The sequence below is a fragment of the Pleurodeles waltl genome, chromosome 9 (assembly GCF_031143425.1).
Source record: "Pleurodeles waltl isolate 20211129_DDA chromosome 9, aPleWal1.hap1.20221129, whole genome shotgun sequence".
In the NCBI taxonomy this organism is placed as follows: Eukaryota; Metazoa; Chordata; class Amphibia; order Caudata; family Salamandridae; genus Pleurodeles; species Pleurodeles waltl.
This window is the reverse complement of record NC_090448.1, coordinates 661,802,269-661,829,034: the sequence shown is the minus strand read 5'-3', so window position 1 is coordinate 661,829,034 and position 26,766 is coordinate 661,802,269. Positions and strand designations below refer to the sequence as shown.

General features: G+C 40.8%; 1 protein-coding gene across 4 annotated transcripts in view; it reads left to right on the top strand.

Moving 5' to 3' along the window:
* Positions 1-26,766, top strand: part of DMPK (DM1 protein kinase) — a 751,292-nt gene that overhangs the window by 680,891 nt on the left and 43,635 nt on the right. For 3 of the 4 annotated variants that reach the window (XM_069207733.1, XM_069207732.1, XM_069207735.1), the window contains exons 13-14: positions 3,960-4,033; positions 4,462-4,548. The exons of the other annotated variant lie outside the window; for it this stretch is intronic. In XM_069207733.1, coding sequence (XP_069063834.1) covers positions 3,960-4,033; positions 4,462-4,548 — 161 coding nt within the window. The remainder of the gene's footprint in view (positions 1-3,959; positions 4,034-4,461; positions 4,549-26,766) is intronic. 4 annotated transcript variants of the gene reach the window in all.

The window sequence follows — 26,766 nt, the reverse complement described above, 5'->3', positions numbered from 1 at the left end:
AATACGGCTGTGGTCATAATGTGGCGGATAGCTGGTAGCCGCAGCGCCGATCTTTTGGTGGCCGTCGCCGCGGCGGTAGGCGGTTTTTACCCCCATGGTCTTAATGAGGGTCTATATCACAAATCTGAACTGTGTTTACTAAGTGTCTAGCGTGTTCTGTTGGATGATTGTGTGGCATTTCCTTATAGCATAAAGCATATCTGTGCCACGTTAATGCGTATGAATTTGTTTAACGCGTACTGTTGACCGTAGGGCTGTGCTGGGAGAGAAATACAAACAGTACTTCCAAAGCAATCTTTGGAAACAAACATAGGTAGATCATAGCACAGTCAATAAGATAAAACACCGAATAAGTAAGGTGGTACATGATCAGCCCTTGATCCTTTTGTAGCCTTCACTTCTTATTTGTATAAGAACATGGGAGAAGCGAGCATTGTTTCAGCAGACCAGCTGGATTTATCCTGATATTATTCTCATTTTAGAATGCATTCCTTCGGATCTCCTACTCGTTATAGTCCTGGCAGAGTGTGTACGTACTGATTTGTGAATCAGAATCTAATACTGAATATTAAGAAAGGGGAAGACAGAATACAAAATGCAAAAACAAAATTATTCATGAACTTTTGGTCATATTTTTTTCCCCAACATTAAGGCTGAGCAACAGTAGGTTGCAACATTGTTAATAAGAGCAGAATATTATTTTAATATCAACTTTTATGTTGATATGAATAAGCCGCGGTCTCGTTGATGTTATACAAGTTATTGAATATATTTGCATTAACTCTGTGAACGACGAATCTTCGTACAACACATATATTTTCAGATTGATTTTGAAATAATTACAATTTGTTAGTTCATTTTATAAGCTGTCCATAGAGGATATATAGCCGTTTTTCTAGTCCCTTTACATTGCTGAAGTGGTCACTGACTGAGTGAAGGATGCCTGGGGTATTTCATCAGTAGGGATGTTCGCTCCGCCTACTGTTTGGTAATGGTGTATAATGGGAAGAATAAGATGTGACCGATCTTCCGTGGACCTTTGTAGTGTATCTTGTTTATGGAAGAGTGTTGCCATGGAATTTTTCACAACCGACAATTGATTGGCCTGAAGATACTCTAATGTTGAGAAGGATCATAGCCACTTAAATGGTTTTCATGTGGTGCTGTGTCCGTGTGGGGGAGGTCTCTTTTAGCTAATGGATGTGGAATGGTTATTAAACAGGGCTATCTCTCAGAATTACATCTGAGATGTTGTTTTATGGTCTTTATCGTGGATTGTCTCGTGGTTGAATACAATGTACGAATCTGTGTCTTCTATAGTGACCATTTGAGAAAGGCAGTTCAATGTATTCTCTCCCTAAGGCAAATTTGCATCTGGCTGCTGGCAACCTTGTGGTTCTTTAGTTTAAGTGTTTATGGATCTTGATTTAATTGTTAATTTTAACACTATAACTTATTGTAAGAAATCTTAGATTTGATATTTCCTGTAGTTCGTTTCGAACACTTTCTCCTTTTGATATCTGCACATATGTGGTACATTTTATGGCTGTGTATGCCTAATAAAAAAATAAGATTTCTAATGTGTATGTTATTGTGAATCTAGAGATGTGCTGAGGCAACAAGGCTTTTCCAGCTATTTGGTGTGATTGCCATGTTGTTTTTATGAAGGTAGTAGGGGTCTCTCTAATTGTTTGCAGGTATGGGTGTAGTTGGGAAATACTGCAATAGTTGCATCGTTGAATGGCAAGGGTTGCTGGGAGTTTGGTGACAGCCAACTAAATAGCACATCGGAACAGTGTTGAATGTATGATATATGGTCGGTCTAATGTGTTCTCTTGGGTTATTTGTTTGCTGTTGAAATATCCAGTACCGAGGTGGATGAAGGAATGAAATTACTTTTAAAACCAACTGCTACCCTGAAATAGAATGTTCTACTCCTGGCCAAGAAACAAAAATAAGGAGCAGAAATCTACAGCAAACGGAAAAGGGAAAAAGATGTTCATATAAGGGAGACAGGTGGAAAAACATGTTTTCAGATTCTTCTAATAGCAAGAATGGCTTGCAGTCAAATTCAACAAAGATGCAAGAGAGTTCCATGTTTTGGCCACAAGGCCCGAAAAGGCTCAGCCTCTCAAGTGGAACTGGCAAACACATGGAATGCGGGGTAAATTATCTTTTGAAGCTTAAAGGCGATGAATGGGCTGACATTTGGTGAAGCAATCATGAATGAACATTGGACCCAAGTCGTTAGTGCTCTGAGGCAGCAGAGGTTCTTGAAATGAGAGCAACTGGTGATGAGTAGCGGATGAAAAGAAACTAGGTGGGATGAGATGTCAGTGCATCTGCTGAATCCGAGGTTAGTCAAGCTGCAGCATTCAGTATTACCAGGCGTTTCAGGGTGATACATTTGGGAAGATGGAGGTACAGACAGTTACACTACTCCAAACGTGAAGAAGAGAGAGTTTGGAAGACCGTTTGAAGAGACTGAGGCTGAAGGAGAGAAATTTTCTCAGGAACTTACGTAAATAGGAGCTGTTGGTTGTGACGTTAATAATGCAGCTGTGAAAACTCTGACAGGTGTAAAACAAAAGGCTCGTGGCCAGTTGAGCTAGAGTTCCCTTTTCAGAGCATTACCTATCATCAATCTAAGATTGTTAGTGCTGCTGGACACAAGGAACTTGTTTTTTTATTGGAGTTCTGCACGATAAGCATGTCAGCAGATTGATAACCAACCTCATGACTGAGTCCATGGGATAGAAAATTCCAGGTACCAGTTGAACAGCTACTTATTGCCACAGTTGCGAGGTGGAGTGAATAACGGGTGCACAATTTAAGCAATTCGAAGATACACTCCCAAAATGAGGAATTCCATTTCAGCCCATCTGGGGTATTCAGATCAGAGCTACATGGAGTTTCCACATATTGTTTGTATCAGGTTTTACCGTCCTCAAATAAAGATGGCAAACTCTTTTGTGAGCTCTCACTTGTCTCTGACTTGTGATTGTGTTTCTGGCACAAACAGGATTACCTCTCCCTTGAGACCAGGGCCTATAGTGCATACTTGTGCGGTGTTGGATACATGTGAGGTGTCCTGGCTAACTTGTTCATATGACTTGATGTGGCATTCATTAAATAGTGGGGAAAGAGGTAATGACTCATATATAGTAGATAGGTAGGCGTAATGTTCCCTGTATTTCCACCGTTAAGTATGGACAGCCCATCACTCATGAAGGCAGAGCCTTGAGTAGGTGATCTTGCCAATCCCAACAGTTTAAATAGAAAGAAAAGGCACAGTATGTAAGAACCGGGGACTCCACCAGCACAGATCAACAAATGCACTCACTTCTTTGACTCAGGAACTCCTCATCGACTACTCAGACTGCTTACCCCACATGCAGTAGAGTACAATGCAGGCCTCCAACCCTCCGTTTGTCTAACTTGTGCTCTCCTTGAAACAACCCTCTTATTAGTTATTGCTTTATTGTTAGGCTCACTTTATGTACAGTTTCACACATAATATTTGGATGGATCTGCTTGTATGTTATTCTTCATGTACGGAAGTTAAAGTGTAAGGTATTTACCTAGAACATCTATGTAGTGAGATGAAAGCGCATTAAAGAGACAAATGCGAGTGCGGCACCGTTTTTTCCCCCTTCGATTTGTTGCATGGAATCCGTGACGAACTAAGAATTGGGTTTCCAAGGTCACTAGGCAGCTCTCTAGTAAAACGTGGGATTTGACCTTTGTTTTGTATTTTTAAATGTGATTGTAGGTTCATTATTACTGCTGTTCCTAATGTAATGTCTTATTACACCACATTCGTTTTCACTGGCGGGGCTTATGTACATACATTATTTGTTTCGTTTTGAATACTGGATGGATTTTGTATGCTCATATGTGTACCGGTGCACTGTCTCCATCTCTTTCCTTCCTGTTTCTATGTCTTTTTTTCTTCCCAGTTGCAGGAATAATTCAGCTCCGGTCTCACCTTTACCCTTTGCCCTTTCGTTGGGGCCTGGAACAGACTGCTAATGTAAGCCTTTGACCCAACACCTCTTAAACAATTTCCTCTGTAATTAATAACACACTTCCGTTTTCCCTGCTTTACCCAAGTCAACTCGTTATTATAATGTTTTGGGAGGCATGTAGAAGGAGTATAATGTGTACGGGAGGGGGATATCACTTGGAACCCCAACTATATAGGTGTAGGGCTTAAGTGGTTGGGGGAGGTAGGTAATGACAAATGGCCAATGTGCAGAATGGGCATGGTGGCACCCAGCAATAACAAATCTTTGTAGTGGGTGCAGGAAAAATAATGTCTTCGGATAACACAATTATAGCCATGGACCCTTCCCCACCAGCAATACTCTCCAGCACCTTTGACCCATTATTCAGCTTTGCCCCTGGCTATAAGATATGGACTAATGCTGTCAAACGTTAACTTCTGCTTTCTCTTTCCAGCTAGATGGCATCGTGACGTTGGCTGCGCCACTTTGTGAATACCCACTTGTGGTGCCGCTCTACCGCCACCTGCTCCTGTTCTCCAGGGTATGTGAGAACCACTTGCCGCTCACCAACATCTTGACTAACCTACCTGCTTATAGCTAATCTGTCAATTCTTTATAGTGTTGCTTCTAACACACTTTCACAAGGCAATATGGATTTATTTTGAATGTCACAGTAGATGTTTCACGAGGAAATGAATTCCTAAGGGTACCTAGATTTACTTTTCAGACTAGATGACACCTATTTCCCAACGAGGATTTTGGCTGGGCCACAGCAGAGCTGAAATACACCAAGACCCTTTGTATTCCCATTTTTGCCTCCTAAGTCCTAGACTACATATTCAACATTCGTCAAAATATATGCCTCATCCTTATTGTACCAATGCATCATCAGATAAAGACCTAATATTCTGCAATTTCTAGGCCATTTGACTTTCCACCCCTACATTTTGGTCCTCCATTGCCCTAAATATGATGATTTCCTCATGCCTAGCCTACAACTTGCTCACTCCAAGATCCCGTGCTACCAGTTCTCATTATTGCCAACCCATAGACAAAGTGTCTGTACACTTTTTGAACAGATGCCTTCAGTTCCTGAGTTCCCACGCCATCCTAGTACTATGAACATTGACTCCTATTCCAGACACCCCATTCCTCCTCACCCCAAGACAATAAGCTTCCCTTCACTAGACACTTCACCTTCTTGACACAATACAACCTCGCTCCTGCTGCCATGTCCTCATGCACCTAGACCCTCAAACATCTACAGCAACAGTCAAAAAAAGTTCAGGATCTTAATTTAGGTCCTTTAGCCATAAGGATTTCACCACCCTTTTGGCATTCCACCACATACTAAGCTTGTGGTATGGTCAAGTTACTGGTGTTGCAATTTGACTAAGTACCTTCCTTTAGCAATGTGGTGACACTTTAGACAGGTGCCCATCCTTGCTGCCATGCAGCGTATAGGTCTTTCTTAGTTCATTCGTATTCCTTCTTGTTGTCTTGTATCCTCTAGAGTTTGATGGATAGACTTGCATCAGCATTAGTAGAGCTATGTAGGAGCTATGTAGTAGAGTGGCGTCATTAATATCTTTCTCATTGGACCAAATCGGTTATCGTGGCTTAATGTATTCTACATTGTGGTGCTCCACAGGGGGGCTTCCTGTTTTGTCTCTGTGTGGCCCCCGACACATTTAATTCAGGAATACCAACTGTCTAAAATAATCCTGCGATTGGAGGATGCCGGTGAAGTGACAAGACTCAATTTTCTTCGAGGCTAGAAGGCAGTGGCAGACCAGATGGTGGAAAAGTGCCTAAAATTATACTCCAATAAGATGAAAGTCGTATTATGGAGGGGCCGTCCCCCTTGTTGGATTATTAACTGGTTGCTGGAGATTTGTGCTCTTTGTAATACCCCTACAAGTATTCTTGGGGTGATGTTTGATGATGATCAAACTTCTACATATGAAAGTGGTGGCAACTTCTTGCTTTTTGCACTTGAAGTTCCTTAGGACAAGTCTCCCCTATATTCCTGAAGAAGCTCACTGTTTTATAATACAAATTATAATAGGATCCTGGTTAGATTATGCTATTGCATTATATCGGGGATTACCATCATATGGAGTCCAGCAACTTCAACTTGCGCAAAACTGTGCTGCTCGTCTACTGGGACACCTTCAGACTTTACATTGGCTCACAGTAGAAAAATTTGTTATGTTAACAAGTTTATATATTGGATTCAAAGTGGTTACTGATCGGGGACCACATTTTATCAAACACTTGGTCTCATGGTATTCCCCGAGGGAGAGTATTGCAATGTTCCTCAGCATATGTATTCCAGGTCCCAAAGATAAAAAAAAACAGGAACATCCTTTGAATCCAAACTAGTCATCCATCTCTTCCCATGGATCTAAGAAGGGAAACTAACTTGCTGAAGTTCAGTAAACAGCTAAAATCATGTTTTTTCTCTTTGTAACTTACATTATCATTCCGTATCTCTCTCTCTCTCTCTCTCTCTCTATATATATATATATATATACACATACATATATATATATATATATATATATATATATATATATATATATATATACGTATATATATGTGTATGTATATTTATATTTATATATATATATATATATATATATATATATATATATATATATATATATAAATACTCAGCACCAGAACATCTGTGGGCAATCACATGCTTAACAAATACAAACAAACCAGCAGTGGTGATTGCTAGAGGACATATTGTTTGGTAAAACAGATACATTTACTAGTCTGTCACTGCTAGATGATGAGTGTCCAGCTCCCTAAATTACATCAGAACCAAGCCTGAATCCTTCCCCCGGTCATCAGGTGCTACACTTGGAAACGTTAATTTGGACTACTGAAAAGATGTTCTAGGTGCACAAAGGCAAATGTACTAGTGTGGTTGGTTCTGTTTTTGAGAAACCTGATTTAGAGCAACAAAGATGCCAAAGAGCTCTTTGAAGGAAGAGAGGAAGGTTTTAGGTAAAGATGGTGATCGGATAGTTGGGAGAGTTAAATACCATAGCCTTTATTGAAAACTAAAAGAAGATACTGTTAACTAGTGATTGATCATGGCTCCTGCAGTAGTGTTATCTCTGTTAAAGGTCACTGAATTGGTGCAGTTAGGGTGGTGACAATATCTGGGATATAGGGAATAACTCTATTCATTTTATATTTTCAGTGTTAAAATTGGATAATTAACAGTAAAACATTGTTAATGTTTTCAAAGCAATGTCATTGTGTGCTTTATAAATGACTAAACACATACATTGTTAATTCAATATTGTGGCATTTTAATATAAATTACATACTTGGTTAAGCAGAGTACTTTCATAATCTGACAATCCACCAAACAGTTTGCTGCTTTTTGGAGGTCACAATACATTGTGTCATTTTGTTCTTCACTTTACAGCATTTGGGACAGGTAGAGCTTTTTGCTTTCGAGCAGTTGTATTACATTATATTGTTATGAGGTTATATAGGAATAGAGAAGGGGGTGCAGAGGAGTTAGGTAAAGGAAAACAGGCCAGCAACCGATGAGAATGGTATGATTCAAGTGAGAGAAGTTGGTGTAAAGCATACCTTGATGTGTTCTAATTTCAGTTGTTTTTTCTAGAAGGCTTTGAAAACTATTGTGACTTCGGAACAAGTGTCTAACACAGTTGTAGGACATTGGGTTACAGATTGATGGGGGTGGAACCTTACTCAAGCTGCAAGCACAATTCTTGGCATTGTGAAACACAGGCAAACCCCAGGTTAGCCTGTGCTCAACCGTCAAATAGCTTGGCACAAAAGCAGTCACACTTAACTTACAGGCAATGTGTAAAGTATTTGTACAGCACATCAAACAGTAATAAAGTGAAAACACCATACAAGAAAAATCCCACACCAGTTTAGAAAAATAGAGTAAATGTAATAAAGTATTTGCGACTAAAATGGTAAAAATTCAATCAGTAGAACCAGAGATATGCAATTGTGAAGAGTTCAGGAAAGTATAGTGCCTAAAAGCACAAAACCCCATTCTCAGTCATCTGGTCGTGCAAGACCAGTTAAAAGTCACAAGCTCAGGCTAACTATGGAACGTGGTGGTCAGATACAGGAACCAGGTCAGTTCCGCTTAAAGAGATTCCGTCTAAGGTCCAGCGCGAAAAGTTCAGTTCACAGTGGAGGGAGCTGTGAGGAACAGGCAGAGCGTCACCGATGGTCGCCACTATGGTATGAAAAGCAGACTTGGCATCACAAAATGGCTGTCTCTGTAGTATGAAGATCCTGTCGGGCATGAAGCAGATGGTCGTTGCGATAGTCACATTGGCCATCACCTTGGGCTGTAGATTCTGCAGAGTGAAATGTAGATCTTGCATTGTGGGTCGTCACTGGCAGTTGCTGTAGCACAAAGAGTTAGTCCACTAGAACTTCGATTTGGCGGGCAGCAAGATCTTGGAGCAAGCAGGCCTGTTTGTGGTCGCAAAGAGCCCAAAACTTCAGGGTTTCTCCTTCGCTTGAAGAGGGAGCTCAACCGATGACACACCAAGGGTCGAGGACCTGAGGTTCACCTCTTGGGGATCAGGAACTCACTCCAGCAGAGACCAGCAGGACTAAGGCAGGTCCAGGCAGCAGATCCAGGAAGCAGGTCAGCTGGGCAGATGCAGGAAGGCCTCTGGAGCTTGTTATGTCCCTGTTGCTCAGAACAGGAGATCCGTTAGCTGACCCTTGTAGTCACTTCAGCCTGAGATGAAGGGTGCAGGCCCATTCTTCCTTCTCAGCAAGAAGGCAGCAGGGCTGCAGAGTAGCAGTCCCTCTTGTGTAGTATCCACAGGTCCAGAGGAGTACTGAAGAGCTGGGTATACTTGTTGCCAGCTTTGAGGTATGGAAGGTTGTGGAGGGTTCCACCCCCAGAGATGTTTGGAGTTTCCTGCTTCCCTGCCGTGGCTCCAGCTTGTCCGGAGACTCAAAAAACTAATGTCAAATCCTTTGTGAGTGCTCTATAACAGAGGCTTTGTGATGTGCAAGTGAGATAGGTGATAGCTCCCCCCACTCATCAAGTCAGAGACAGCCTATCCTGCCAACACCTATTCCCCCTATGTCTCACTGCCTAGGAGCAATACACAGAGTCCAACTGCCAACTACACCTAGTCATGTGACTCAGGAAACAGGCTGCAGGAACCAAATGGGTAGGACAGGGAAATGCCAACTTTCTAAAAGTGCCATTTTCAGAATTGTGACTTAAAACCTATACCATTAAAGTGGAGTTTAAATTACATTGCTTTAGACACCAAACTCGATATTCGTATTTGCTCCCGATATTCGTATTTGCTCCCAATTGAAAATTAGCACTTATTAAATTTAATAAGCTAACCCAATGTTATCCTATGAAAGAGATAGGTCTTGAAGTAGCAAAACACTAATTTGAGAGTTTTTCCGTACCAGGACATGTAAAACTTCAAAGTACATATCCAAGTTTTTAAATACTCAGCCCCCTCTCTTACGGGCGGTTTATGGGATACCTGTGGGGTGCATTAAAAAAGAAGGTTTAGGCCTGGCAAAAGGTTTATTTTGCCATGTTGAATTGGTAGCTAAAACAACACAGATAGGCAGCAAGGGCAGGCCTGAGACACTAGTATCATTTCATTTACAGGCTCTGAGTACAGGTAGCACCGCTTTAGTAGGGACTTAGAAGTAAATAAATGTGCCAATTGGCTGCAAGCCAATGTTACCATGTTTTAGAGAGTGAACACTCACTCTTTAGCTCTGGATTGCAGTGGTGAAGTGCACAGAGTCCTAATGCTAACAAAAGTGGGATCAGCGAAAAAAATGGAGAGTAAGGCAAAATGTTTGGAGGAAGCCCACCCTACGTCCGGCAGTTCTGCCAACAGTAATAGTTTACTGTCCTTCCACAACTAATGATACTTCAGCCATGGGGTATACCAAGCTAGCTGGTGCTTGTGGTAATTTCAGATTGACTCTTTCCATTGCTTTCATGGCTACTCAGTTTGCTTGAATAGTTGATTTAATGCTGTAGGTTCCATTCTATAATCTTCGGGGGTTTAGCCTTAGCTGATGATGTAAACACTGCCAAAAAGATTCCTTTGGAGTTTTCCTGCACCAAAGTTCCCTGGTACTTTGCAGATGGTGATGCTTGAAGAGGTCCTATGCAGGCAAGCTGTATCACATGGTTGAGCCAGAAGTAAAACTTAAATGTGTGTCCTTACTCTCAAATTGACATACTTCGTCAACCACTTCAGAAAAAATTAAGGGGTTTACAGTTTTTCTCATCTTTATGGGAAGTTTTAATGTAAGTAGCTTATGCAGCCATCTCTTTTATTCTCATTGTTGCTGCGAAGAAACCCAACAGCAGATCCATTAGTGTTTAGTTATTTTTGCCTAATATTGCAACTCCCCCATCCGGAGAAAATAGTTTCAGAAAAGAACTTCTGAACGATCTGGATGACAGTAATCTCCTAAAAAACGAGCAATCAGGTTTTTGACCTTCTCATGGCTGATCCTGGCCATGAATGAGTTTAAGGTGATGGTTGACAGGGTCAAACAGCGATTCTGATATTGCTTGATTAATCTGCCACATTTGACACTATCAACCATCAAATACTTTTATCCAGATTAGAAGATATAGGTGTAGATGGGATGCTATTACAATGGATAGAATCCTATCTCTCAGACAGAACTCAGGCAATTTCTCTACCCCTGTTCATATCGGAATTTAACAAAGTAGAACATGGGGTGCCTCAGGGCTCTGCGCTGAGCTCTATCCTTTTTAATATTTACCTTGGTCCACTGTTGAAAATAATTAAATCATACTCCATTAGTTCTGTAAACTATGCCGACAATACAAAATTTATTCTTTCGCTAGATAGTGATAGCATCCATCATTAGGTGCATTTCATAATTGCCTATGAGATGCAGCAGATTGGTTGAATAGTAATTCACTAAAATTAATCAGTGAGAAAATTGAATTCTTATGCTGCCCACCTTCAAAAATCCTCTGACACTTCCAAATAATTTCTGGCCTTGGACATCCACAGGCAGTCTAGGGACTTCAAGGTCAGTTTGTGACTTATGAATCTCAATGGACACACGTCAACAAGAGTACAGCTAGCTACCTGTTCTGGACTACTCCGGAATGTATGGAAAATTGTACCACTACTGCTACAACCAACAAGAAAGTTAGTTGTGCTTAAAATAGTTCCAAGTGAAATTGATTACTCAAATGTGCTGCTGCTTGGAGCCCCAGATTATTTAATAAAAAAGCTTCATTGAGTGCAGGCAGCAGCTGCAAAACTTGCACTAGATAAACCTAGACATGCCTCCTTTTCTGGCATTCTTAGAGAACTACATCGGCTTCCATTGAAAGAGAGGATTACTGTAAAATCAGTGTGTATTGTGTACAAGACAATAAGGAAACAGGAAATAGATTGTTACAAAGAAAATGTACACATTATATCACAGTAATGAGTCTATGTTCCTCCTCAGCTGATCTATTATGCATTCCGAAATTTCAGAAAGCAAGACAAGGAGGATGGGCATTCTCAGTGAGGGCAGCCCAGTTGTGAAATAAGCAGCCTGCCCCATTAAGAGACAGTAAGAGCCTTCTCCAATTTAGGAAGGACTTGAAAAGCTGTCTCTTTCCTAAAGAGTCAGCTGGGCATGAGGTAAATTGGATAAGGGATGTGCCTAAAAAGTGACTCCTCTGCAAGTTGCTATATGTTTATGAGAGGATTTGGTTAGCACCAGGATATCTTTGAGACAAAAGTAAAGCTTTACAAATGTAAATAATAATAATAATAAAGCAGTTCAAGCTATGCCCCACACAAAATAGGTATAGCCCAGACAGGAGCGGTGAAGTCTTCTTTCATCCACGGAATACCTATAACAGAGGCATTAGCAGTCCAGACTCCCAGTCACACACAGAGAAGACCCACAACTGGCATTAGAAGTGTAGACATCAGTCATATACACAAAGATGAAAAACATGTACAACCTACACACACACACACACACACCCAGACACACACACTCACACACAGTATCAAGGTAAAAACTACTAACTTTACATTCATACAATGTAAGGTAGCAAAATGTAAACTACAGACGTATTGTGGACCAAAATATCAACATTACATGGGTAACTATATATGTTTAAAAGCAATTCATTTAATTGTAACATAAAAAATATTGTTTTTTAAAATCTAATATGTTCTACATACACTTATAATATTAAACACATATAAATAGTAATTGAATACCTTTTTAAAAATGTAATGCATGGAAGCACATGTGACTTCAAAATAAATGTGATAAATATTTTTAAAAATAGAATATTAAATAACAAATTCAAATAAATATACTATACTAAAATATAATTCTTAAATATATAATTTTAATTTATAATATATAATGATACAATAAAATACAGTTAACATTATTAAAGAATAAAATCATATTATACATTCACGAAAACATAAAAAATTAAATTGTAAAAATGTATTCCAAAAACTAGTATTTGCTAAATATATTAACACATGCCAAGCAAGCGTTATCAAACCAAATTAGAAGAGATCTCATTATTTCACAGGGGTATATTTTTAAATTACAAACCCTCAAAAAAAAAAATGCAGAACAACAAAAAATGATGTTTGCATTCAATCTAAAAACATTGAAAAAGTAAGTACCAATCGAAATACACTACTGTAACTGCAATAAACATAAGCATAAAATACATACGTCGTGAGGGGTGGGAATCAAATATACTATTCTAAATCCATTCCAATAAAGGTTGAGAACTATTCATACATTGAGGGACAAATATATTATTATACCTTTAGTCCAAACATGTTTGGGAACGTACAAAGAATAAAGAACAAAGATCAGATTTAGATTTTAACTCCAGACCTGCAAACATTGGGAAAAGTGCATTCTTGCCAGAGGGCATGGAGGAGTGCACTAAAGAAGGTTATGATTTACTATTCTAACTCCAGTCAGACAAACATTGGAAAAATGCATACAATTTGTGAGAGGGGTAAGATTTACTATTCTAACTCCAGTCTGACAAATATTGGTTACAGTGCATTGACTTAGGTTCAGTAGGATTTACTAGTCTAACAAATGGGATAACTTTGGGTCTGATTAGATTTAATACTCCCACTCCAATCTAACATTGAGGAAGGTGCATACATTAGTAGGGGAGGGGTAATATTTACTATCCAAACTCCACTTCAACAAAGATTGAGGAGTGTGTGTACTTAGGGGAGGGGGTGTAATTTATTATTATACCTTGAGTTAAACAAAAATTGTGGAAAGTGTATACAGTGGGGTATCCACTTCACTATTGTAACTTCAGTCTAACAAATCTTGACAAAAGTACCTATGTATGGGGTAGCGTCAGATTTCATATTCTGACTTGAATGTAAAAAAACATTGGGGAACGTGCATGTAGTGAGGGTATATTTACGATTTTATCTACAATCTTACAAATATTGAGGAAAGTGCATATATCTTGGGGGTAATATTCACTACAATCAAATAGTAAAATTACCTTAAATCTCAACATCTTTAAACAATTTAAAATATCTAAAATTTAATACAAATATTACAAAATAATAATTTGAAGACAACCATTTTAAACTAAAAGGTACCTAAACCTCAACTACAAAATAAAGAAATACACTATAACTCAACATATATAACTTGTTACTGAATTATAATTCAAAATAAACAAAAAATCTGAGCCCACATTATCCCACACAGCCCATTTAAGAGTAAATAAAGTTATATTTACATAGTTGTGTATTTATTTAATAATTAAAATATATAGTGTATATGTATACATACATTAAATTACCAATTGAAAATACAAGAATACATTTAATAATTATTCTCTATTTCAAAATATTTTATTTAAAATAGTAGGCATCGTATCCACCAATAAACTCCACAACCAAAATGTTAATTTGATACAACAACAGTAGTTGACACATATATGCATACGGTCACTATGCCACCCTTGCCTTTGCAGGAAGATGAACATCGGAATGAATCGGGTCGGTCACTGAAGTCCTTAGAGTAACTAAAAGCTTTAAAGTGGGCAAGTCTCCTGTACCAGATGGCTGTACACTGGTATTTTATAAGCAAAGACCTCTGATTGCTCTGAAGCTAGCAGAGGGTTTTAATAACCTGGGCTGTTCCCATGGTCTCTCTCGATTAATAGCTGAAGCAACAATATTATTGATAGTCAAACCCAGCAGAGATCTCACTTTATTGACAAACTGCCTGGAGAAGGTGCTGCCACGCCTGATACACACTGACCGGACAGGATTAATCTCAGCGGGATCAACAGCACCAGAAATCCCTTTGCCTAATCAACTTAGTGCAGGAAAGCCAGAAAGAGGCACTACTACAATCAATTGATGTGAAGAAACAATTCAACAGAGTGGATTGGGACGTGATGACAGCAACACTACATGGAGTAGGGTTTAGCAATAGATTTAGGTGCTGGGTCAATGCTATAAATGCCTCGCCACTGTCCCCAAAATGAGTGAGTGTCAAATCATCCTTGCCTGTGGAGATCCAGAGTGGAATGAGCCAGAGCCTCTTTTTCCCACGCTCTTTACACTATGTGGAACCACTCTTGCAAAAGATCAGCGAGCAGAAACAATTTTACTATCTTGAGTTCCACTAAGACATACTTATGGTGTCAGCTTTTGCAGTCAACATCTGATTATTACGCACTTCACCCAGACATTCTCTGCAAGATCTGATTCCCTTACTAGAAGAGTACTATAGCTTAGCAGACCTCAAAATTAATTTCCATAAATCCGATATGAGACGCTGATAATGGCGAGGGTGGCATCAAGTGCTGGTCATAGCCTTTCAGAATGAGATCCTCTTTTTGGTGAACACCAAATGGATTAAACTATTTAGGATTCTGCTTTACTCTTAATCTATATGATTCTGCCAGGAGCAACGTCAAACTGAAGGGAAGCAAACCACTTTTCAACTATTGGTGTATTGGGAGAATAGCTTTCCTCAAAATGACAATACTGCCCAAAATTCTATATATTTTCCAGGCCATGCCCCTTCCCCTCTCCAGGAAGGAGGGTGATCTTCCAGATACAATACCTAAGCAATATGTTTGACTTGAGTGGGAAAAGGCAATACATCTTAAACAGGAACAACAGGGCATCCCTTGCCTGCACCAAGATTACTAGGTCGCCCAGTTGTGTCACATAATATAATGTCTTTCTCGTGAGACAGACAGGAGATGGTGCCTTATCAGTCAGAATTTAACAGCTTACCCCCTCAGGGAGGTCTTTTGGCTCTCGAAAAATAAGTAATTCCGAAATTTGTATATTTCACCCATAACTAGAGTGACATTGGAGGCCAGGGACAGTCTATTTATTGAAAGGCCTTACTACTTTCCCATCTTCAATGACACCCATTATAGTGAACTTAGACTTTACCCAGGACTAGACAGAACCCTCTTCAGTACATGGAAGACAGAGGAATGATTCAGGCTACTGGACTTCTTTAACAGTGGGGAAATTTGCCCATTTAAAACTATCAAAACCACCAGGGGTGTCCCTGAAGAAGGGAGGTTCCATTACTTCCATATCAGTTGCTGGGTTACCCAACCCAAAATAAAAGAGTGAGCAATACATCTACTCAAAGTATTTAAAAAATTTTTTACAAGCGCTAATGACCAAACAACACTTGTTTTGTAGAATATGTGCAATTTTTAACATGAAACCCACCCAATTATACTTTGTATGTCAAAACCAGTGCGGGAAACACCATAACACCTCACTAGAGCACAAAACATTGATGTATGCCCACCTTATGTTTGAAAAAATCCTATAGAAAAGATTGAAACCTACAATTTGAGACATTATTTATTAATTTTTTATAAGATTTCAACGAAAAAATAACTATAGCATTTTTTATAAAATACTATGGGGGACCGCGGAAGCACCGCCAACAGGCTGGCGGTGCTTCCATGGGCATTCTGACCGCGGCGGTACAGCCGCGGTCAGAAACGGGAAACCGGCGGTGTCCCGCCGGTTTCCCGCTGCCCCAGGGAATCCTCCACGGCGGCGCTGCTTGCAGCGCCGCCATGGGGATTCCGACCCCCTTACTGCCATCCTGTTCCTGGCGGTTTTCACCGCCAGGAACAGGATGGCGGTAACGGGTGTCGTGGGGCCCCTGGGGGCCCCTGCAGTGCCCATGCCAATGGCATGGGCACTGCAGGGGCCCCCTAACAGGGCCGTTGATTTTCAGTGTCTGCCAAGCAGACACTGAAAATCGCGACGGGTGCCACTGCACCCGTCGCACGCCTTCAACTCCGCCGGCTCCATTCGGAGCCGGCTTCCTCGTTGAAGGCGCTTTCCCGCTGGGCTGGCGGGCGGCCTTCTGGCGGTCGCCCGCCAGCCCAGCGGGAAAGCCAGAATGGCCGCCGCGGTCATTTGACCGCAGTGTGGTCATTCGGCGGCTCCCGCCGGGCGGGCGGTTACCGCCGCCGGCGGGAGTCGGAATGACCCCCTATATGCCTAATAACATTAGTGAATATACATTTTAAGACCCACTACTCCTCAGATCGCTTAATATACCCCACAACTGAAAATTACAATTTAATACATAGTTAAAACATTAATTAAATAGTAAAAATAACAAAGACAAATATATATTAAATAACTTAGTAACCAATTAATTGTCACATATAAAAAATAAAAAAGTACCAACAATCCCGAAATAAACCTAACAAACTAACCAAATATACATTGCAATAATATTTTTATTAAAAAAAATAACGTAACACGTGCAATAAAAAAATAGAATACAATAAAACACCTTAATAAAAAAACAATATTAAAGTGAACTATATTTTAAAATACAATATTATAGTAAAACATTTAAAGAACAATATAAAAACCTTTGACATTTTGGTCCACAATATTTTTGGTCTCTCAATATTTCGACCACAGTCTAATGGTAATAGATATGGAATTAATAATTGGATGAAACACACACACCTGTACCTTACTACAGGGCAAGCACCCACACGTACACATAACAGGCCTCTTTCCTTAAACTAGTTGGAACTAATTTACTTACAATTGCAAATAGTTTAATTTACGGAACAAAACAATTTTCTCCGTTCATGAAAATTGGCTTCACCCCCATGAATAGATTTACTAACACAGAGGTGTGTGAGTGAAGTAAATCTGCCCCAGGGGGTAAGAAGCTAGCACTTCAGGGTGAAAAGGTATGTAAATACTTGAAATGACGCCAGATGAGATCATAGATCTCTAATTGCAAATGTCTTCCTTTAGTTAGGAATAAGTTACTTTATGTAAGTCAGTGAAAGTTCATGCATTAGTCAGATACGTACACTTGAGCTATACAGCATGTAGAAACCTTACACACAAAACAAAGTGCAGCACACAAATACCGGTAGTGAGGTCAGCACCATGAACGAGGACTTACAAGCTGTGCCATGTAGTTTTGAGAAACTAGTCACCTAGGGGTATACATGGGTGGGTGACTTGTGTGGCTCCTACCTGGTTTCTCCACTCAGAAGCCCTTGCAGACCTTAAAGTTTGACTAAAACACATATTTTCCTCACATTTCTGTGAGGAAAACTTTTAGAACCTGTGGGGAGCCACTAATTCCCTACCACCCAGCATTCCCCCAAGTATTCTGATAAAAGTGGCACCTCTCTTCCTGCGACAGGAAAGAGCACAAAATGCAACATGGACAGATCACATTTTTGCACTGAAAATTCACCCTTTTTTGCATTGTGGCTAGCTGTGGATTTTGGACTCTAACTCAGCCAGCACCAAGGGAAACCTAGGAAACCTGCGCATTTTGAAAAAATAAACACCAGAGAAATCCAGGGTGTTCTGACATGCGTAGCTCTCACCAGGTTTTTCTTACCCTGAAGCCCTTGCAAATCTCAAACTTCAACTAAAAACACATTGATCTCACTTTCCTGTGATGGAAAGGGCTGGAATCTGCAGACAGGCATATATTTCCTACCACCCGGCTATTCCCCCAAGTCCCCAGATAAAATGGTACCTCAATTGTGTGGGTAGGGCTAGTGCCAGTGGTAGGAAAGGACTCAAAATGCAACAAGTGCACATCTTATTTTTCAACTGAAAACTGAGCCTTTTTTTGCAATGTGGCTAGCTGTGGATTTTGGGCCTCAGCCCAGCCAGCACCTAGGGAAACCTATTAAACCTACACATTTTTGAAAAGTAGACACCTAGAAGAATCCAGGGTGCAGTGACTTGTGTGGCTTCCACCAAGTTGTCCTACTCTGAAGCCCTTGCAAACCTCAAATTGTGACTAAAACACATGTTCTCACATTCCCATGTTGGAAAAGTTCTGAAATCTGCAGGGAACAACAAATTACCTACCACTCCCCCAAGTCTCCCAGTAAAAATGGTACCTCACTTGTATGGGTAAGCTTAGTGCCGGCAACAGTAAAGGGCCCATAATACAATGTTGAGACATCAATATTTTGTGTCACAAAAATGAGGGGGGTAGCAGTGTTTTTTTCTGGCCGGGGACTGACGGCCACCTAGGGAAACCTAACATACGCAGACATTTCTAAAAATGAGAAACTAAAGGGAGTCCAAAGTGGTTTCAGATATTTGTTTAAGATCTTTGATAGGCCTCCCCAAGAGTACACCGTTGTTACCCCTGCAATGGGACTTGGGTGTTAAACCAATTACCCATAAGGCTCAGCTAAAACCCATGGTGTTCTGGAGGAGGCGGAAAACTACAACAGCCCTAGCAGCCTATAATGATGCTCTTAATGAAGTAATAGAGCTAGATTATAACTCTAAGATCTGTCGCACACCTTCGGTTAGGGACACCTTGTGCTAAGTCAGTCTGAAGGACCAATGGAATGATCTAGATCAGGGGTCTCCAGCCTCTTGTACAGGCTGAGCTACTTTAGATAAATAAAAATCATCCAGAGCTACTAACAAACATAACAACTGTTACAATAGATACCACATCAAACGTAGTCATCAGATTATTATTATATAATTATATATATATATATATATATATATAACGTTTGCATATATTGATTCCAATTCATGCAGTTCCACACTTAATATACTCCTCTTTTACTTCCCAGCCAGAGCTTACACACACACAGATAATGTGACTGAAAGTACCAGGGCCCACTGCAGCATGTGGCTTTGCTGCATCGTGATTTGTTATGTTGCAGGCTTTATGCTGTCTCATTGTGTGTGTTTGTGCATTCTACCTTGCCATTGGTTAGAGTGGCTTCTACGTCAAGACTCAGAACACAGTGGTGCCCAAAGCAGCTCCGTTAAGCTTCAGATCCTTTTAATTGTATACTAGGGTAGACTCCAAGTTGAAGAGCTACTTCTGGCCTCCTACAAGCTACTGGTAGCTCCAGAGCTCCCCTTTGGAGACCCTGATCTTGATCATCCTCTGAACCTTCCCAGGGACACTCTTAAGGAAGCTTACTGGGCGCACAGTTGGGCATTAGAGGTGGGCAGAAGTGAACAAGGTTCTCTCACTGTAGCCTTTTGTGATCTAAAATTACATAGTATGTGTGAGTCTTTTCTAGATTATATAATGATTCCAGCAGCAAGGTTATTGAATGTAAAATGTAGACATGGCACACTACCACTGAAATCCTTTTGTGCAAATTGAAAATCTAAATAAGACCACAATATATTGCCTGCCCTGTATGCCAGTATGCTAATGAGAACATGCAGCACTTTTTCTTTTTTTGTCCAGTGTATACTAAACCTAGGTTGAGGTGGAGCCTGCCTATTTGGAAGCAGCAGGTTAGGCAGTGTGTGATGACTCTGAGGATGATGAGAGCTGAGATCAAGGAGTCTATAGTTTGTGCAGTCACCAAGTATCTCCACTGGAGTTGGAGTACCAGAACAAGCACGCTGAGGCAATTTACTGGTAACCCCCAAAAGTATCTGGAGCCCTAGTTTAGGCCACTGGTATGTACACTAGTGGATTAGTGGCTGAAAGTCTGCTGTTCTCATTTTTATGATTTAGGGCCTGATTTTGATCTCTGCAGATGAAATACTCCATCACAAACGTGACACATATCCCAACCACCGTATTATGACTTCCGTAAGATATAATAGGATCAGAAACGAATATACGACGAAACAACGACTGCAAAAAAAACTACTGCCTTAACAACGAGGGCGGAACACCGACCTCGTTGCTACTACTAATGATTTTACCACGAATGCCTTAACAACGATATTTCGTTGTAAAGGCATTCCTAATAAAATCATTAGCAATAGGCACCATTCACCCTACATCCCTCACCCCAACCTAAAACCCCCTGACTCCCCAAAACCAAAAACCCCCCACCCCCCCAACCCCACCCCAAAACCTAAAAACCCCACCCCCCCAACCCCACCCCAAAACCTAAAACCCCCTGACCCCCCACCCACTCCCCAAAACCAAAAACGCCCCACCCCCCCAACCCCACCCCAAAATCCTAAAACCCCCTGACCCCCCACCCACTCCCCAAAACCAAAAACGCCCCACCCCCCCAACCCCACCCCAAAACTTAAAACCCCCTCCGCCAAGATCTAAATCAGGCTGTTAGTGTTCTTCTTGTCCTATAATCCCTAGGCTAAATTAAATATACACACTAGTGGTGCTAGTGATGGGCTTCAGGTTCTAGTGATAGAAGCATAAAGGTATTCGTAAGTGCTGCTAAAAGCACAAAGAATATTTATCTTTTGTTATAGGAACAAACATTTATTTGCTTCTTGCTGCTATGATATGTTTTTAACTTGTATTTGAGCACTTCTTATAGATTTTATATTAGCTAGGCAAATCCTGATATTTTATTGATAATTTTATAATATGTATTCTATTGATGCTTTTTTTATACAAAAAATAAAGTATTTATGAAATGAAAATATTGCAAAATCATAAATAGACAGGCTTAAAAAACAGAACAAGTAAAGGAATAAGTGTTAGACCTGGCATCCTTGGGGTGGTTTTCCCTTAACCTTTTGCCTCCTGTCTTTGCAGACTTAGTTTTTGCTGGCCTTAGGATCCTGCACACTTTACTACAGCTATCCAGTGCTAAAGTGCTTTTTCCCTGAAACATGGTACCATTGGCATATACCAAGATGGCATAATTAATTTACTTGTAAGTTCCTAGTAAAATGGCACTACACGTGCCCAGGGCCTGTACATTAAATGCTACTAGTGCGCCTGCAACACTGGTTGCACCACCAATTTAAGTAGTCCCTTAAACGTGTCTCAGGCCTGCTGTTGCAGAGCATGTGTGTTCAGTTTAAACTGCCATTTTAAGCAGGCAAAATACACCTTTTGCCAGACCCAAACCACCCTTTTTAATACACACATGTAGCCTCTAAGGTAGGCCCTGGACAACCCAAAGGGAGGGTGCAGTGTATTAAAAAAAGTTGGACATGTAGTTGTAAGTTTTACATGTCCTGGTAGTGAAATGTGGTTTCCAAATGGGAAGAGATAACCAGTTTGTGTTTGCTGTCTCCAGAATCCTTATTTAAAAGTCTAACTTATGGTGAAGTCAGATTTTAAATTACAGTTCTGAAAGTGCCATTTTTAAAAAGTTGGCATTCTCTTGCCTTAGCCGTTTGGTAGCTGCAGTCTCTCAGGGTCACATGACTGGGTGTGGGTGATAGGCTTGGTTTATTCCTCCTAGACATCCATACCCAATGGGAGTTTAGGTGTGACTGGATGGGCTATCACTGGGAGGATGGGAGGGAGGAACTGGGCACAGCCCCACTTACAATTGAATAGGCGCTGTGTCCTGCCTCCAGACATAGGATTGCATACCCCTTGTAGTTAGTCTGGAGCGTGGGCCAGGAAGGCAGATAAACTGTTCTGCTTCAAAGGCATGACTCTAGAAGCTTCTTCCCACTTTAAAGGCACTTCAGTGCACACCTGGACCTGTGGGTACACTGCAAGGATGAAGGACTGCCGTGCTGTTACAAAGACCGCCACTCTGCTGGACTGGTGCTCTAAAGGAACTGCTGCCTTGTTGTGCTGACCTGCTGCCCTCTTTCCCGGGGAAGTGAACCCGCAACTTCATCTTGAACCGAGGACCCCAGATTGACTCCAAGGAATAGTATGCAGAACTCCTGAGCTGATCCTCAGGAACATAAAAGGCACCCCAGCCAGCTCCTGGACCCAGCTGCAGTGAGTTCCTGACCCCCAAGTGGTGCCTTTCAGGTCCTGGACCCTTGGTGTGGCTAAGCACTCTTTAAATCAAGCTTTTGGGGTCTTTATGAATGTGAATCGTCCCGTTTGCACCACGACCATACACCAAAATTAAGCGTGAGCCACCACCAGCCTGTCTCTTCGCCCAGCAACATTGACAGCCCGCAGAGTACCCCAGTGTGAAGCTCCAGCCTGGTCTGCTCTTTGCACCACGCCGACTACTGCCCACAACACCATCCTTGCGCCTCGTGACCCTTTCCAACGTAAAACAAGACTCTTGGCACAAAGCTTATGAAGGTAAAACTTCAGTGCAACTAATCAGTGAATGTATCCAAACCACGCTCCATCGTGGTTGGCCTGAACATTTTACTTTGATCTGGTCCGGGGTGACCAGATGCCATAGTTGGTGCTTTAAGCCTTTAGGGTCTTTATACCAGTTTATTCTTTAAAAAGCCATAACTCTAGTTCTACTGTGTTTTTGTCATTTTGGTCTTCTCTTATTTAATAAATAAATGTATGTTGTATTTTCACTGTTTTACTTATTGAAGTGTTGCATAAACACTTTAAACATTGCCTCTAAATTAAGCCTGACTGCTCTGTGTACCAAGCTACCAGGGGGTGAGCATGGGTTAATTTGGAATTTGCTGTGTGCTTAGTCCTGACTACGATTGTGGTTGCTGCTTGGCCAGAGCTCACACCCCAGTCTACCAGTAACACAATTTCTAACAAGACGACAGTGCTACTGTGGCCTTCTAACTAACATCATCTGCATTTGTAAGTCTGTGATAGGCTATACACAGCAAGTTCATCAATTTACCAATAGGATCGTAGCATAAAGCCTGTCCTTGTTACTTCTCCTATTGTTCATAGGGAAGACTTTGTGAAAGTTGTAAATGATTCGATGATTTGAATGTCACTCAAGCTGGGCAAGAGACATAAAATGAGCCCTAAGAAGGGCTTCGGTTGAGCCAGTGATTGCCGGTGGTGCCAAATCTGAAAGACAGAGGAAGAGAAAGACGGAAAAAATGGCACAAATGTTGAAGCAGGAGCTGCAAAATTAAAATGAAGGTGAAGGCAGTGTCTGGTCGTGGATTAGAGAGGCAAATGGGGAAGTTAAGACTTCCAGCCTTGGTATTCCAAGCACCAATGTTTTTATTGCACTCGCTGCAGACTTTTGAGCAGATCCTTGGGCACTGACACTCTTTCATTTCCAGCCTATGCATTTGCTCTATGTTTTAGCCACGGTTATTGCACGACCTGCAGGAGGAGCCGGGCGGATTTATAATCCAGGAGCCCTCAAACTGTTTCAAAGGAATATAAAAAAGGCAAAATCTTAAAAACGTTTGTTTGGTTATTGCCTCCAAGTTACAGTCAATATAATATTACCTAGGCACAAAAATATGAATCCAAAACATACTCTGTGCTCTGATGTTGTGATATCCTGAGCAGGATGGGTGTTCGAAGTGACTATTGCAGTCCTTGTCTGATGGTATTTTATTGGATGATTTTGCCATACTCAGCCTGTTCCTCGATAGGAGGCAGGTTATGTTCACTTATTAGAGCAGTAATGAAATTCTCTAAAAGAGGCATATTACGGTCAAGAATTGCCCGTCAGCTCTTGGTAGATCAACCTCCTCATAGCACATTTACTTGAGTTGGCACTATCACAAATAATTGATTCTTTGGATAGGTCGGCATGCCTGATGGAAAGAAAATTTTATTCAAGACGGATCATAGCTGGAGGGGTTGAGGGGCCAGAGATTATATATGGACTGAGCATTTTGTATGAAGATGGTTTCTAAATTCTCAATTTGCTTCACCCTGAGGACCAGCACCGCGTATGACAGGACCAGAATAAGTTTGGCATTTATTGCTTTAACAGATGACCCAAGCGCCCTGCCCCCTTGAAATTAAGCAAGCTTTAGAAGGATTTAGGGTCGAACCAATGGATTTCAGTTTCTCAAGGTGTTGTATCAAAGACAGTTTGTTATCCAAAGTAAAGTCTAGATACTCATAGGTATCTGCTGTGTCAACAAGCTTATGGCCAAGTGTTCAATGAAGCTTTCTTGTCTGTTTCCCAAAGTAGAAAATGGATTTTGGTCTTGGTGATATTGACAAGCAAATTGACTGGTTGAAACCAGGAAGTGCAGATAGCTGCTTCTTGAGGCCAGTTGGGATTAGAGAGCACAATGCAAGATTGTCTGCAAATGCTAAGCAGCTGATCAAGCTTTCTCCCAGTCTTGGGGGAAGAAAGTCATGGTTATAGATAAAAGAGCCTATGTCCAATATGTACACGGAACAAAAGTAGGGGGTGGGGGCTAAGACCTGAGACCACTATGATCTTTTTTACCCTAGGAGACATAGCAGACGTCCCTGACAGTTTGAACTGCAGGCAAGAGTTGAAGTGGAGAAACACAATCAGATGTGGTAAGGCAATGTTGATACTTACAGCCAAAAGTTTACATCACAGTAAATTTCTGTTTAACTTATCAAATGCAGCAGAATAGTCTACAAAGCAAAGATATAAAGATTTACCCTGATATGGTGCTTTGCGGATCAAAGGCATAAGGGCCATGATGTTATCAATTGTTGCACAGCCGGGTCTGAACCCTGCTTGGAAGACTGGTAAGAAATTATTTGAAATAGACCAATTTGTAGGAAGAGCAAGTAAGTGCTTGGCAAATAATTTGCCCTCTGCGTCCAAAAGATCTATTAAGTGAAAACTGTCTGGATCACATCTAGGGCCCTTTTTTGTTTAAGGTTTGAATAATAATCCCCTGCCAAGGTGCAAGGACCTGACATGAAGCAAGAACACAATCGTAAACAGGCCTCAGTATTCAGCTCCACAGTAATGGATTGTGTTTTAAAATGGAGATGGGAATTCCATTAGGGCCAGAAGCTCGAGAATTCTTACATTGTATTATAAGTGATCGCAGTTCTTCCCCACAATTTCCAGACCATTGTAAATATATTGTTCTTGCGAAAATGGCAAAGAAATGTGACTGGAAAAATGAGCCCTTTGATGTTATTCCCAAACGTTTAAGGAAATATAATAGTCGCTTACAGACCTGTGAGAGGTTGATCCCTTCCTAGTTAAATTCCAGAAATTCTTAAAGTTCTTAGATCCAATTGCTTTGTATAGGTCGACCAATAGTTTTTCAAGTATGCTTGTTTTAACTCTATTGATGGAACTCCTATATGATGATTTGAGTCATACTGTAGTGCACTCTGGGTACCCTAGGGTTGTGAATAGGCATCTTGTTGCCCTCCTATGGTGCTGTTCCGAATGAAGAATTTTTGTGATTGGTCAATGAGGGATAACATATTTAAATGTTGTAAGACATTCACTCTGGTTAGGGGTCGCTAGCTGGGCCAAGACAACCTTTATAATTGTTTCCCTACACGCAATCCATAAATCATATATGAGATGGAGAATATTAAGATTTCCTAGCTCATTAATCAATATATGATGCTTTCCCCAATAGGTTTAGCTTCCCAGGTAATTTGCTGTTCCAGAGTATTTTCCTGTTGTTTACTGCTGTTAGTTCAGGCCCTGCTGGGTAAAAGAGCCTTAAAGGAAGAGATGAACAATTTTAGGGTGGTCAGCTGGAGATTGTGATCACTTTCTGCTCTAGGCATGACAGTCGCAAATGAACACATTTGAAAAATGTATTAAGGTGAAATCAAAAATTGATGATGCATTTGGTGTAGAGAATGTTATGTTGGCTGGTTGATCGTTCAAGAAGCACCAGTTAATAACACGAAAGCCTGAAACTGACATAAAGCTTTTCAGAACTTTAGACTTCTTAGCGCATCTACGGCTGCTTCTGTGGAAAACGATTGGCAGAAGGTTCAGAGCTCCATCTGGCCCATCATCATCCATATTGTAAGTACTGAACAGCTCAAAGTTGTCTTCATTAAAAATCCCCAGTTATAATTTATAGGCAGTTGCTGTAGAGCTCAATAAGATTTGAGCTGTGCCGAAATAGAGGCAAAGGCTGTGAAGTCAGACAGAGACTGAGGCATATAAATGTTGATCAAGAGGAGTTCCCCTCATAGGTAGCTCACTATTACTGCTAATATGAGGTTAGAGGTGGTTTCAACCATATTCCCAATAAGTCCTAATTATTATTTATCAATGTGATGAATCCATCAGACAGATGCTCAAACCATGACTTAGAAGCCTTCTTCTCCAAGAATGAGAAGTTAGATAGATACACCCTTGTGGCTTCCCAAGTTTCCTGCAAACATACTACAAGATGACTGTTAAAGAAGGAAATGAGGTAATTGTTGAACTTGATGAGTTGGCGAATGATGACAGCGATATTCTAAGAACAAATCACCATCTTATGCTGTTCATGCTCATAGGTCTGGCTTCCTGAGTCAGATATTCTGGGCTGTATTGCTGATGTTATTCCAGTAGATCAGGCACCTGTGAGAGGACAGGTTGTTTGATGAATTAGACTGAACAAATATAGGT